Source organism: Cygnus atratus, chromosome 2, assembly GCF_013377495.2.
Source record: "Cygnus atratus isolate AKBS03 ecotype Queensland, Australia chromosome 2, CAtr_DNAZoo_HiC_assembly, whole genome shotgun sequence".
Lineage (NCBI taxonomy): Eukaryota > Metazoa > Chordata > Aves > Anseriformes > Anatidae > Cygnus > Cygnus atratus.
Genome location: NC_066363.1, coordinates 67,308,878 through 67,321,068, shown reverse-complemented (window position 1 = coordinate 67,321,068; position 12,191 = coordinate 67,308,878). Strand labels below are relative to the sequence as shown.

The 12,191-nt window shown below is 38.0% G+C and overlaps 1 protein-coding gene across 1 annotated transcript in view; it reads left to right on the top strand.

Annotated features, from left to right (window-relative positions):
* The window catches only part of ARPP21 (cAMP regulated phosphoprotein 21), a 140,836-nt gene that overhangs the window by 75,035 nt on the left and 53,610 nt on the right, over positions 1-12,191 (top strand). Inside the window, 3 exon segments of the mRNA XM_050708821.1 lie at positions 551-610; positions 3,117-3,346; positions 10,574-10,804. Coding sequence (XP_050564778.1) covers positions 551-610; positions 3,117-3,346; positions 10,574-10,804 — 521 coding nt within the window.

The window sequence follows — 12,191 nt, the reverse complement described above, 5'->3', positions numbered from 1 at the left end:
TGCTGCATCCATCAGAACACTGCTTTTTCTTGCTGCATGCCTTACAGCCTTTGGCTAGGTGAAACACTTAAACTCATACTTAGCTCTCTGCATATGAGCAATCTTGTTGATTTGCTGCGTTGAAAGTACGTATAGGTTTAAGTGCTTTGCCTCTTTTCATCAGAGAACTTGAGGTTTTATCTGAGCTGCAGAGACTTCCAAGGGACTTAGCAAGTACATAAAATTATATGTGGTATTTTGCTGGCTTGCATTTTTATCTTATTAGGTGATATTTTTATTAATTTTCTTTTGGAGGTAGAAATATAGTTCCTTGGCTTCTGAGAATTACCTTGCTTGGTAATGGGAAATAAATGGCCTTCAGCCTCCCTGGTTGACATTTCTTATGTTCTGCTGACTGTGTGCGGGTGGGGTAGGGGGGGTAACTTTAACCTTGGTTCTTTAACTTTTAATCTGGCAAATGGGAAGATGCTCGAAACTAAATGTAATTTTACAGATAAGAGAAATTTGTATTGCTGTATGTGCTACCATAATCTTTCTTTTCATTTTTCAGTAGGCTCTTGGAAGACAGTAGTATATGCAATGATACCCATAAGAAAAGACAGCTGTTTAGGTTTGTATGGCTTACTATATTTAATGTTTCCCGGTAACTCTCACTTCTGATTCTACCGGTGTCCTCACCAAGGGATACCTTGACGGGTCTGGGTATGTCATTTTTCTGTCTGGAAGGGAGCACAGAGATCAAAGTTGTTACTCTGCCAATCCTGTGCTCTCTGAGTGGGGAGGTCACAACAAAACTTCCTTTGGCTTTACTGATCATCAGCTCAGTCAGCTGCTTGGACTGACACAATTTGGTGGTGACTCTGACTGGTGGAAGTTCATTCTGCTTTGGTTCAGGCATGTTTCACAGACTAGTGCCCAGCCTGACTTTTTTTTCTTTTCATTGTTTTATTAAAAGCTCAAATAAAAATATACTGACATAAAACTCGTTGAAGTTTTTAATTTAGAGCAGAAGTGTTTTGAAAAGTTTTGTGTCCTTTCCCATCCAAACCCTTGTTCCCTCTGCCTAGAGAACAGTCAGATGTATCCCATAACCCAAACGACATCCCATGACCCAAGGAATCAGTCCAAATTTTCATGGAGAATGCTGGAGCAGTGGAAGACCCAACCTGAGTACCTCTGAGGGGCTTAGGCAGACTCTCTTCCCACACCAGGAGCACCCACAGTTTTAAATCAACCAGAGTTCACCACAATCAACCAATAAACCATGACAAATCTTAATCAGAGCAGGCAGAAGTAACAAATGCTTTCAGAAGCATGTCCTTCACCAAACATGGGGATAGCTAGGTAGAAGTAGAGTGATCACTATGCTCATCTACACATTGTTGTTTGCATATGTAGCAGTGGTAGTCTGTCACTTTAAGTGTGAATCATTTGTATCACATAATTTTTCACTATGAGGTGCAAGGATGCAGGATTATTTGATGTGTACTTGTGTTTGCCAAGTGTGCATGTCTGCACAGCAGCCGCAGAGATGAGAAGACCACTGAAGGAGGAAAAGAGCTGGAGCTGCGTCCCATGGCCACAGGCAGAAAAACTTCTCCATGCTTTAGGCTAGCCTTGATGATCTGAGGGTCTTGGACTGGGCATGCAGGAGTAAGGAGGCATCGAAAATATCCACGCAGAGGCTTTTAATAACTAATATGTATTCAGGTTTGGGGAGCAAATAGGAAATAGAGAACTGGGATATAGAAGCATTCATTTTCTCTCCCTGTTTTTTCACTAGAATATAAATATAAGATTTTTTTTTTGTACTAAGTTTTAAGCACAAGAATGCAAAAGAGTTTGTAAATAATATAAATCTTTTTATTTCCAATTAAACCTGCAGGATAGTTTCTTTTAAAAATCTTTTTCCTTTTTTATTTTTTTTAATGTTGTTGCTTCTGTGCTGTTTCTCTTTGTGCTTTCCCATTGTCTGGGTATAGCAAAGGTAAATACTGCCAATCACATTGGTGTGAGGCTCTGGTCACAGGCAAGAAACGCGTCAACCTGATCTGGTCTTTGACACCCTGCTCCTTCACGTCCTCAAGGGCACAGCTTGGCAGGTTCTCCAAGTAGAGAGCAAGAGCCACGTTTGCAAGGAGAAGGGGACTGGGGAGGCGGAGAATAGATGCAGTCTCATCCTTTTGATTTGTAGAAAGTGCCTTGAGCCTGCAAGGTATTAGTGTGTGAAATAAGACAGAGGGTTGGGAAATGTCTTCTAAAAGCTTTCGAAAAGTCAGTGTTATTAGCCTCACTTGGGATAATGGCTGTGGTGCTCTAAGCTGTAGTAGGCATGCTGGTTTTGTCATTTTAGCAGCACAATGTAAGCTATTCATCATAAGTAAGTCAAATTCTCCTCTGGTTTCTGCTCTCTGCTCCCTTTGCTGCGTTGCCATGCACGGTGCACTGGCTGCTTTTGTTCAAGTACAGGTAGTCCCTACCTAGAGCTTTTTGCAATTTAAAGTTGGGACACAGAGGAGGAATGTGGTGCCAAAACTGGTGGGATCTCTAAATGGAGCATTAGCATTGAAGAATTTGGGGTCATGCTAGGAGCTAGAAGGACACATTTAGGGAAAGGGATTGGATCACTTTGCAGAGCAGATGAAGAGGCAGATGAGTGGCAACAAGCTGCAATAAAATTGAAGAGGGTGGATGTGGAGACAAGGCCAGAGGGCAGGTGAATTTATTGAGGAAAACTGTACAGTTGATGGACAGCAAAGAGAGAAGGAGTGAGGGATTTTCTGCAGGAGGAGATGATCAACAGGCAATAGAAGTGCTATGTCAATCCTATGTAATATTGCTTCATCAGTCCTGTCTAGTGAAATGCTCTTGGGATATATGCAAAAGGGAAGCAGCAGTAAGTGCTGCTTACACTACTACAACAAGAGCTACAACAGTGTTAATTTGCTGAAGGTGGATGAGTATTGGGGTCAAATTCCTCCTTCTAGGCATGCTTCTGTAAATACAGAGTATTTATTTTTCTTCAGTAGGCTCACTGCAGAGTACCCAGAGATAGGCTCTGCCCTGTTGTCTTTTTTTTTTTTTTTTGTGCATAAATCTTTTTTTGATGTCCGCAGGGGTAACAGAGATAACTCGGGGAAGGCATCTGGCAGTCGGCAGAGCAGTATGGAGAATGAATTGAAGTGGACAGACCACCAGAGGCCATGGAGCAGCACAGACTCAGACAGCTCAAATCGAAATTTGAAGCCAGCCATAACAAAGACAGCAAGTTTTGGTGGCATAACCATCCTGACAAGAGGAGATAGCTCATCAAGTAACAAAAGTACCGGCAAACTGTCTAAAACAGGTAGCTAGTACTGTATTGGGTTCACAATACACTTTGTCATGGGTGATAAGTGACTGTACTGAGGATACCAGATATGTGTGTCTATCTATATATATTCTAGTAGCAATAGTAGGTCTACAAACCCTAGGTGAAGTAGGCTTTTCCTGGATTAGAGCATTTGCACAACCTATTCAAACACTATCTGCTATTGTTGTAGCCTCAAAAGGTAGTAGTCCTTTTGAACAGAACAAATTAACAGCACATATTTTACTTTTTTATTAATCTTACTCTTTGTGAATAGGGAAGAATGTTGTATATCTGATGAGAAATCCAAGAAAATTTTGTTGTCAGTGCTAAAATGCAGACCATCTGTACCCTGGAGTACAGCCTCTCCCGATCTGTTGGCCGATGAGCCAATGTGCTGTGGTGGAAGCTCGTGATTCATAGAGGTCCTGCAGCCTCTCCATTTTCTCATTTGTTTCCAATTAAATGAAAGCCGTATTTAAGGGGACTATGAACCTGGAGGGAATTCTGCATTTATTTGCATTAGCTTCATGGGTGCATTAACATATGAGTGAGTCACAGGGTCTGGATCTAAGTAATTTTAAGCCATGCCATTAAGCCACTTTATTTTATTTTTATTTATTTATTTTATTTTTATTTATTTTATTTTAGTGTAAAAGTGCATAATAAATAATGAGTCCATCAGATAATTCCATCAATTTGGTTCACTTGATAAATATTGTACAGGGAAAGTGGTAATCAATACTTAGCACTTAGTGCTTTTTCAGCTTGAGAGTGTTTTATGGATGGTACTTAATTTAAACCCAGTTTATCAAACCTAGATTAGTCAGATTTCACTCCTGTTCTCCAAATGGTATGATACCTTTTCTCTGCTTCAGGATGCCCAGGAATGGTGTTTTCAGAATAAATCGAGCAAACCTTTGACTTGGTAGCTACATTCTGATCTCAAGATCTCAAACGTAGTCACGGATTTTGGTGCATTTCACAGATGGAAAGTCACCAACTAGTCAGGAACCTTCTCTTTCAAAACCTGCTGCTCATAAAGATGCTGGGAGCTTTCAGAATAGCCTGCTTGTTTCTTAATGCTTTTATTTTACCTTTCTTTTTGAGACCTTAGACAATGTTTTTTTTTTTTTTTTTTTTTTTTAAATCTTAAAATTCTCCTTCAGTTTTACTCCAGTTTACAGTTTTACAGTTTACTCAGTTTTTTGGAATTAAGACATGAATTTGTCTTTGAATATGGTACAGTATAGTTTTGTTTTTTTTTTACACCTCTAGATTGTTTCTGAGCATAAGCATATGTAACATAGCACAACCACTGTGTATGTAGCTTTGAAAATGTGCTCCCCTGTTTTTGTTTTTAGTCATATAAAGGATGAATAGGCTACACAGTGTAGTCTGAAGTATGCAGTAGACCATGTTTATACTTCCAGGTTTCTTTGCCTCCCATGAAACTTTCGTTGCATCAGAATTTAATTAGTTATGCATGAATTAGGGAGGAGGCAGAGGTTGCTAGTATGCTTTTTCATGTAGTTCACCTTCAGCAGAGAGCAGTTAAAAGTACTTCTCTGAAGCATTGTATTGCAGAAGTGCAGAGCATTTACCACAGTGTCAGGGAAATCCAGTTTGAATTGTTGAGACATCTAGTTGCAAAAGACTAATACTTCTAAATAACCATTTTAGTGTTAAAAACAAACATATTAAAGGGTGCACTTAGGAAGATATATTAAAGGAGACATCTCTGAAACATTCCAATAATTGTAAATGCATCTGCACTCTATAGGCACCAAACCCAAAATTGCTTTCAAATGAAAGCTCTTACAATAAATTTTTAAAACATAAATGATATTAAAATTCCATGTTCTTTGCAGAGAAATTACATATTGTAAGTGGTTTGACTTTTTTAAAGCAAAGATCAGTGTGAAAACTAGATGAGGCATAGAAAGAGTAAAAAAGAAATTAAATAAAAGGGCCTGGGGGAGAGCAAGGCTGGATGTCAAAACAAAGACACATCTTCGAAGCCAGGACACAAAGTGAAACTGTCAGTCAGCCCGTGGAAAGTCAGAGGAAATAATATCTGAACTGCTATTTCTATCCTTCTCTCTGAAATGTTTTTAAATGACATTAAAACAGAAGCAAATGACTTTTCAAAAAATAATGGAAATATGTCTTGTTAGTGTTCTCTCTTCACTTAAAAAGAAAAAAAAGATGCTGAGTGCATTCATACAGCTGTCAGAGCCTCCATGTGCTATTTGCGTATGTTTTCCAAGAGGTACTTGAGGTACTAAGCAACATTTCATTTTACATGTTTCTGTATTAGATCTTCATTACTCTGTAATCCAGTCATAGGCAATAGTGGACATATGCAACAGTGATAGGCAACAGTGGTCCACAATTACACAGTTAAAGCTTTATCATGGTTTGGGGGTTTTGTTTATTTACAATAGTGATTGAAATGGAATTTCCCAGGTATCATTACAAACACAAGGCACACTGCTGTGGTAAGGCAGAGCCAAATAGATGCTAATTCTGTCCTAGTTTTCATCTACAGAAAGTACTGGTATATTCTTTGAAGTGCTTTATGATTCATAGTAATGGAATTAAAGCTTTTCTGTCTTAAGCATAGTAAATATGAAATCTGTCTGAAGTCTGCAGTGGCTCAGAATGTTCTTCATCGGCCAAATGATGGAAAATGACAATTTTGAATGTGAAAGTTATTCTACATCAATGACAGTCATCCAGAAACATTGTCAATTATGTTTCTCGAGCATGGACTTTAAGGGATTTTCATTGATGGCTAACAGCACCCTTTGAGAATATATATTGCGATGCAATATTAGCAGTGTAGTCTTTCCAGATCATTTCTAATATTGTCACCAGAATTAAATGTTCTGCCCTTAACCTTAACTTTGATAAATCAGTAATTGATTTTACATAGCAGAAATAGAGAAACTGAGCACAGAAGGATGTTTGCCTCCTCTTAGGCAAAGACAGATCAGAGAACATGCTGTTCTCCACAGTAGAGTGTAGCAGCGTCTATTAGTCTTATATTTTAATTGCGTTCAGCTGTATGGTAATAAAAGTGTTTAACAAAGGAATTATGCTACTTCATTCTTGCAGACTTCACAAAAGGGTCTCTTTGAAATCCATTGTGTGGCTATTATACTGGTTCTGAGTACTATTTTCATGCACCTGTTGATTGTTTAGAAGGCACTGTTCCACTTAAAAGCACAGTTCTTATATTTGAAATAAAGTTTTCTACTTCATTATTTTGCAGCTTAGTAGATACATAGATGTTTTATTTAAGTCACAATTCAGTGCTGAAGTGGGGACTTAATAACTTAACAAATCACTACTGGATTGTGTTCCTACAATGTAGGGACATCCTACAAAACCTTGGTTAGTTTAGATTTCCCGTAGGAGTAGTGGACTTCCCAGGGTTGACTAAATGTGTGTAGGTGCAAGTGAAATAGATGTCCCTATGGCTAACAAAGATATATCTCTGCAGCCTCTAACCACACCCATGAAGGGAAAATATAGCTCATAAACCACCATGCTATTTTCTGGCACATTACAATAGCTTTTAATGCACATTATTAGGAGGGAAGACAAGATGTGTTCAAAAGAAACGTGTGCATCTTTATATCTACTTAATTATTGGAAGACATACTGCAATCTTTACTTTCAATACTGCATTATTTAGCTTCTCTTAATGCATTATTTTCCATTAAGTGGAATGCACATCTGTTGGAGTATATTTCTTTACCCCCCTTTATGAAAAGCTGGATGTCTTCGGATATCAGCTGTGTTGATAGATATCTGTAGGAATCATTAACTTCCTTGGAGTGACTCCAAGTAATTGGAGCCCCAGTCTAATCTCTCCTGTTAGGTGTTCGTTGCTACTCCTGTCAGGTGAAGGCGATTATACTGCAGGCGTTTCATTACATTAACTTTTTTTTTTTTAATGAGATATCCTATAAATTATAACTTTGTATATGGGTTTTGAGGAACTGTATTTCTGCTTCTTTATGATTTCCTTTAATCAGGTATTAACCTGATAGACCTCGTAACTCCGAGAGAAGTTGCAGGAGTGCTGCTGTGTGGGCAATAAATCTTGAACCAACTGTTTCAGTCATACACTTCCCACCAACTGACTGTGCTAAAACATCAATCTTAATTTTAGAAGCACAGCTTGCAGAAAATTGTGTTCACGTGAGCACATATGATTATCATTTAAAAAAAAAAAAAAGGAAACCCCCCTAAATATATTGTAATATACAGAAATACAAGTGACTTATGAAAGTAGCAAACAAATATTTCTAAACAGCACTGTACTGCTCCTGAAAAATTGACCAACTGGAGCAAATATTGGGTAGAACTTGTGTCCAGTTGATAAGAAAGGAAAAACTTACCATGGACTCACAAGATGGGCTGAGCAAAGAGGCTGAAATTCATCAGATACTGAATACTAACCAAAAGAAAATGGAGCAAGCCATGTCACATTGCTCACTAGAGCTTGAATACTGGAAAATGAATGGAACCTTCCTTCTTTCCCCCCTAAAATTAAGCTTGTAAGACTTTGTGGTGATTTTTCTATCTCATTCTCTTTCACTGCTCTTTGAACTGCTATATCTGTCAGAACACTTAAATATATTTATATTAATTGGAAATGATGAGAATATGAAGGTGATTGTCAGCTGTGCAGCAGTAAGAAATAGAAGTAGCCATCATTGCATACTGGAAAAAGAGGTTGGGTTGTGTAACGGGGGCAAAAATCTCAATTACTCGAAACTTCTTGCAGAAGTATTTAGTAAGACCTTTCGTAATGTGAATCTGAATAAAGTTAGATAGTTGACTCTTTCATCTGCTACAGTACTGAAGCGTTAAGTGGTGATTTCTTATCCAAATTTAGAAACTGTGAAAACAGCTAATCAGAGCTACAAAGACAAGATTAATTGGTGGTAATTTCCAAACATTAATGTTGGAATTTATTTGGCTTAATATGTCTAGACTTAAAATGATAAGAAGTAAGTTGTAGTGTTGGGAAAATTAACATAAATTGTAATAATACTGGATAAATGGTGGCAAGAGTGATGAAGTAATAAGATCTGGGATTTTTAAAAAATATTCAGTTAATTGCTAAAATAGTTTTGTGCCTTGTTTTCATTCTTTCAAAATTGCCAACTTGATCTACTGATACAGGATAGAGCAGATTTCTGATCTTTTAAGGCAGACATTTCAAAGCTATCATCTTAGGCAACGTGTGGTGATAGCTCCAGAGATTGTTCTACTGTTCCTGGCTGCCATTTGATGAGTACATCTGAATTCATTACAGTCCTTTGGCTTTTAACATTCAGAAGCTGGTAAAGATCAATTTGTGATTCTGCTATAAAACCAGCTGAAAGGAAGGGAAAAAATTGAATGTCAGAGCTGCTTTTTTTTTTTTTTTTTTTTTTTTTTTAACCTAACAGCATTTCTTCAAATAGCACAAAATGGGGGGAGAAGAGTCTCAACTTAGGTTTGATACTACTTATAGGTGTAGAAATAATAACAGGGATGTGGTAGTGATGGGGGCTATGGAATCTCATCCTGAATTTCCAGGTGGCTTTGTAGCCCATAGAATTCAATAGATGACAGAGAAAAGGAGAAAGTAAAGCAAAAACTCCAGCAACGTGAAATGCATGCAGAATTGCTACAGGGGTCCAGGAAAGGACCTGGTAACTGCCATAGGAGGAAAATAAAATTCCAGCAACTGCATTTACATCTGGGAGAAAGATGCCAAATATCACTTGTAGCTTGCTGAGGGAATGACCTCCAAGAGTATCTCTGCAATTAGTACAAATGCTGAAATCTTTAATCATCCAATAAATAGGACTGTCCCTGGAGGAATAATCTCTCCATTTCCAGCCTCAGTCTACACAGAGAACAAAAATTAACTAAAACATTAAACCAACTTCTTTTGTAAAGACGTTTTTTGAAAAAATTGTATTTGTAGAAATAAAAAAAATATATATCTGAAATCACTATGACTTTCTTGATTAGATATTGGAGAAACAGATTTAGTGTCCTACCAATGGCAAGTAGTGCACAGCTCATAAAGAGGATTATCTCTGTCATAGCTGCAATACAGAGATGAAGTTTGAAATGTACATTAGCTTTTAAACAACAATCAATAATGATCTGTGGAAAGACACTGTATGTTTTAGATAACGGGATGCCGGTGTGATTTCTTCAGAGGAAACCTGTTTTGCTCTAATTATGAGGAAAGAAATGAATTCCAATATGGATTTGATTGAGAATTGAATCCAAGTAGTTGACTGCTGGGTCCTTCTGTAGCATCCCCATTATGAATGCTGTATTTTGGCCTCAAAGTAAGAAGTTCGATGAAACTGAAGTCTGAATTCTGCCTTTCCTTTTAGTTTATACCTGCAGGAAGACCCTAAGAAGGTTATAAAAAATTTAAGTTGCACAGAAGTAAAATACAAAAAAGTTGCATTTTTTTTCCATCTGGAAAGAAACATCTGTATAAGACATTTACTTTCACACCTCCTATGTATTTGCCTTAACATCCTGCTATTAAGGAGCCATTCATCTGAGCCTTATGTTCCCAGAGATTCTTATCATTTTTACAGGACAGAAATTGCAATCTGATCAAGTAAAATCTCTGAAATTTGGAAATTACATTAAGTTTTAAAAGAATGCAGTTCCCTATCCTCCCAGGCACAAATATATTTTAGCACATTTGATTTAGCTTCATTGATCAGCTTAAATAATCTAGGTGCTGAAAAATCAAAGTTGCAGAAATGTTAGGTAGCTGTGAATTAATGCCACATGTAGCACAGCTACCATGTTATCTGACTGAGAAAGCAGTTGCTGTTTTTTTCCTTGCAGAAAACATTTTTAGTTTCTATCCCTGTGTTTAGCTTTTATACTTTATGAACCAGTGCCTTTGCATTCTAAATACATACTGAGCAGTCTGTGTTCTGCTTGATAAAACTGTTTACTAGATGCGGAGGAACAGGCTTTGCTGGAGGAAAAAGGGATCTTTTGAATTGTTTAAGTTCATCTGAATACTGAGCTCAGTGGCAAGGGAAAACTCCACTTCTACCAGCTGGGCATAGACTAGTGCTTGCCTTTGCAATATGTGAAGCCTTACCCCTGTGTATGCGATGTGTCTGATGGAGACTTGGGTATCTCATAACTGTGGTTGTGTCTCTTTGTTAGGCTCAGAGTCTTCCAGCAGCGCTGGCTCCTCAGGATCCCTGTCACGAATACATCAGCCTCTCCAAAGTGCACCTCTTGTCCCCGGGGTGACGGCCAGCTCTTCAGGCACCATGTCCTACACTGAGAATGGGATGAGTGGCCAGGTGGCACCCAACAACACCAGCTATATCATTCTTCCACTTGAAGCTGCAGGGATACCGCCTGGCAGTATCCTGCTCAACCCACACACAGGTCAGTCCGATGCTCTCCTGCCTTGTACTGCCCTTCAATGGTTCTGATGGCATCTAGGGACTCAGCAAATTCCGTGTTTCTAGAGAGATTTTCTGGTGGGAAGTGATAGAAACATAATACTCATGCAGACCCAGGCAGGATTTTCATTTTGTAAAGTCCTGGTGCTCCTTGGCTCTGAATTCTCTGAGATCCCATTAACTTTAGTAGAGGTTGATGCTCTTCCGTATCAAACGTGCTGAGATATGGTGCAACTGAATGAAGTCTGATGCTCAAAGTTTTAGAAATTGCACTTAGCAGTAGAAGAATTTCAAAAGGCTTAGATGCTGCTTTTGAATTAGCACTTCAGAGTTGATTTTCTTATGTAAGCTATGTGATTAGCAATTGTATTTAAACTGGAAGTTTTGTGATAAGAGAAAGTTGTATTCTCCTCAGTTCTGCATTGGTCTGGTAGTTAGCAGAACTGCAGTGCATAAGCAAGATGCTCATTGTCATCTAAGCACTTTAGAAACCACTCAGCTTGAACCTGAGTGCTTGTTGAAAGTTTAAGGCAATTTGTTACCTCCTTGGTGCAGATGAACCTTAAAAAGGTTCACAGAGGTTGAGACTGTGATGCTTCTTCGGTGTTTTTGCACTATTTCAGTGACCATGACTAGCTGTGCTGTCATCCTTAGCTGAGTTATGCTGGGTTTAAAATAACAAAGCATACAGTGCACTGAATTTTCCATTATGCTGGGAATTGAGAGTTCAACTCCAAAATATTTTTTTTCAAAGTCTTTAATAGAGCATTCAAGAGCTTTTTATTTGAGGATTATTACTTAAAACCAGTATTTTATATATATTACACCTCTCTGTTATGAGATCTTAATGCAAATGTGTAAAGCTGATCTGTGAGTCCACTACTAAAAATATTCTTTTAGTTAGAGTGGAGTCAAGAAAAACTGAAAGTTGCAGTGTTTAAGAAAAACATGCTCTCAGAAAACTGTTAAACCAAGCTTTCCTTAGGCATATACAGATAGAAGCATCTGGTGTTGCATAATACCCATCAGTACTGTCACTAGACCAGAGTACCCAGTCTTTCCTCTTAGTTTGCCTCATTGTCTGCAGAAGCATAACCAAGAGCTCCATGTGTGTTGTACGTTTAATATTCAGAGAGGAAGTGGGTTTTGTGCACACGTGTGTTGTTGTGTTTTGTGTTTTTTTTTTCCAAACCGTAACTTTTGTTTCTGTAGTTAATTTGTAAATATATGCATACTAAAGAAAATGGAGGGAACAAATCCATCTAAGGACTGAAATTCTCAACTTCAATGTATAGCTTTCATGCTGTTACATGTGCTGGAAGTCAGTCTATAATGTAGTGTCTATTGTGTTTTTAAAATGCAGCAAAATA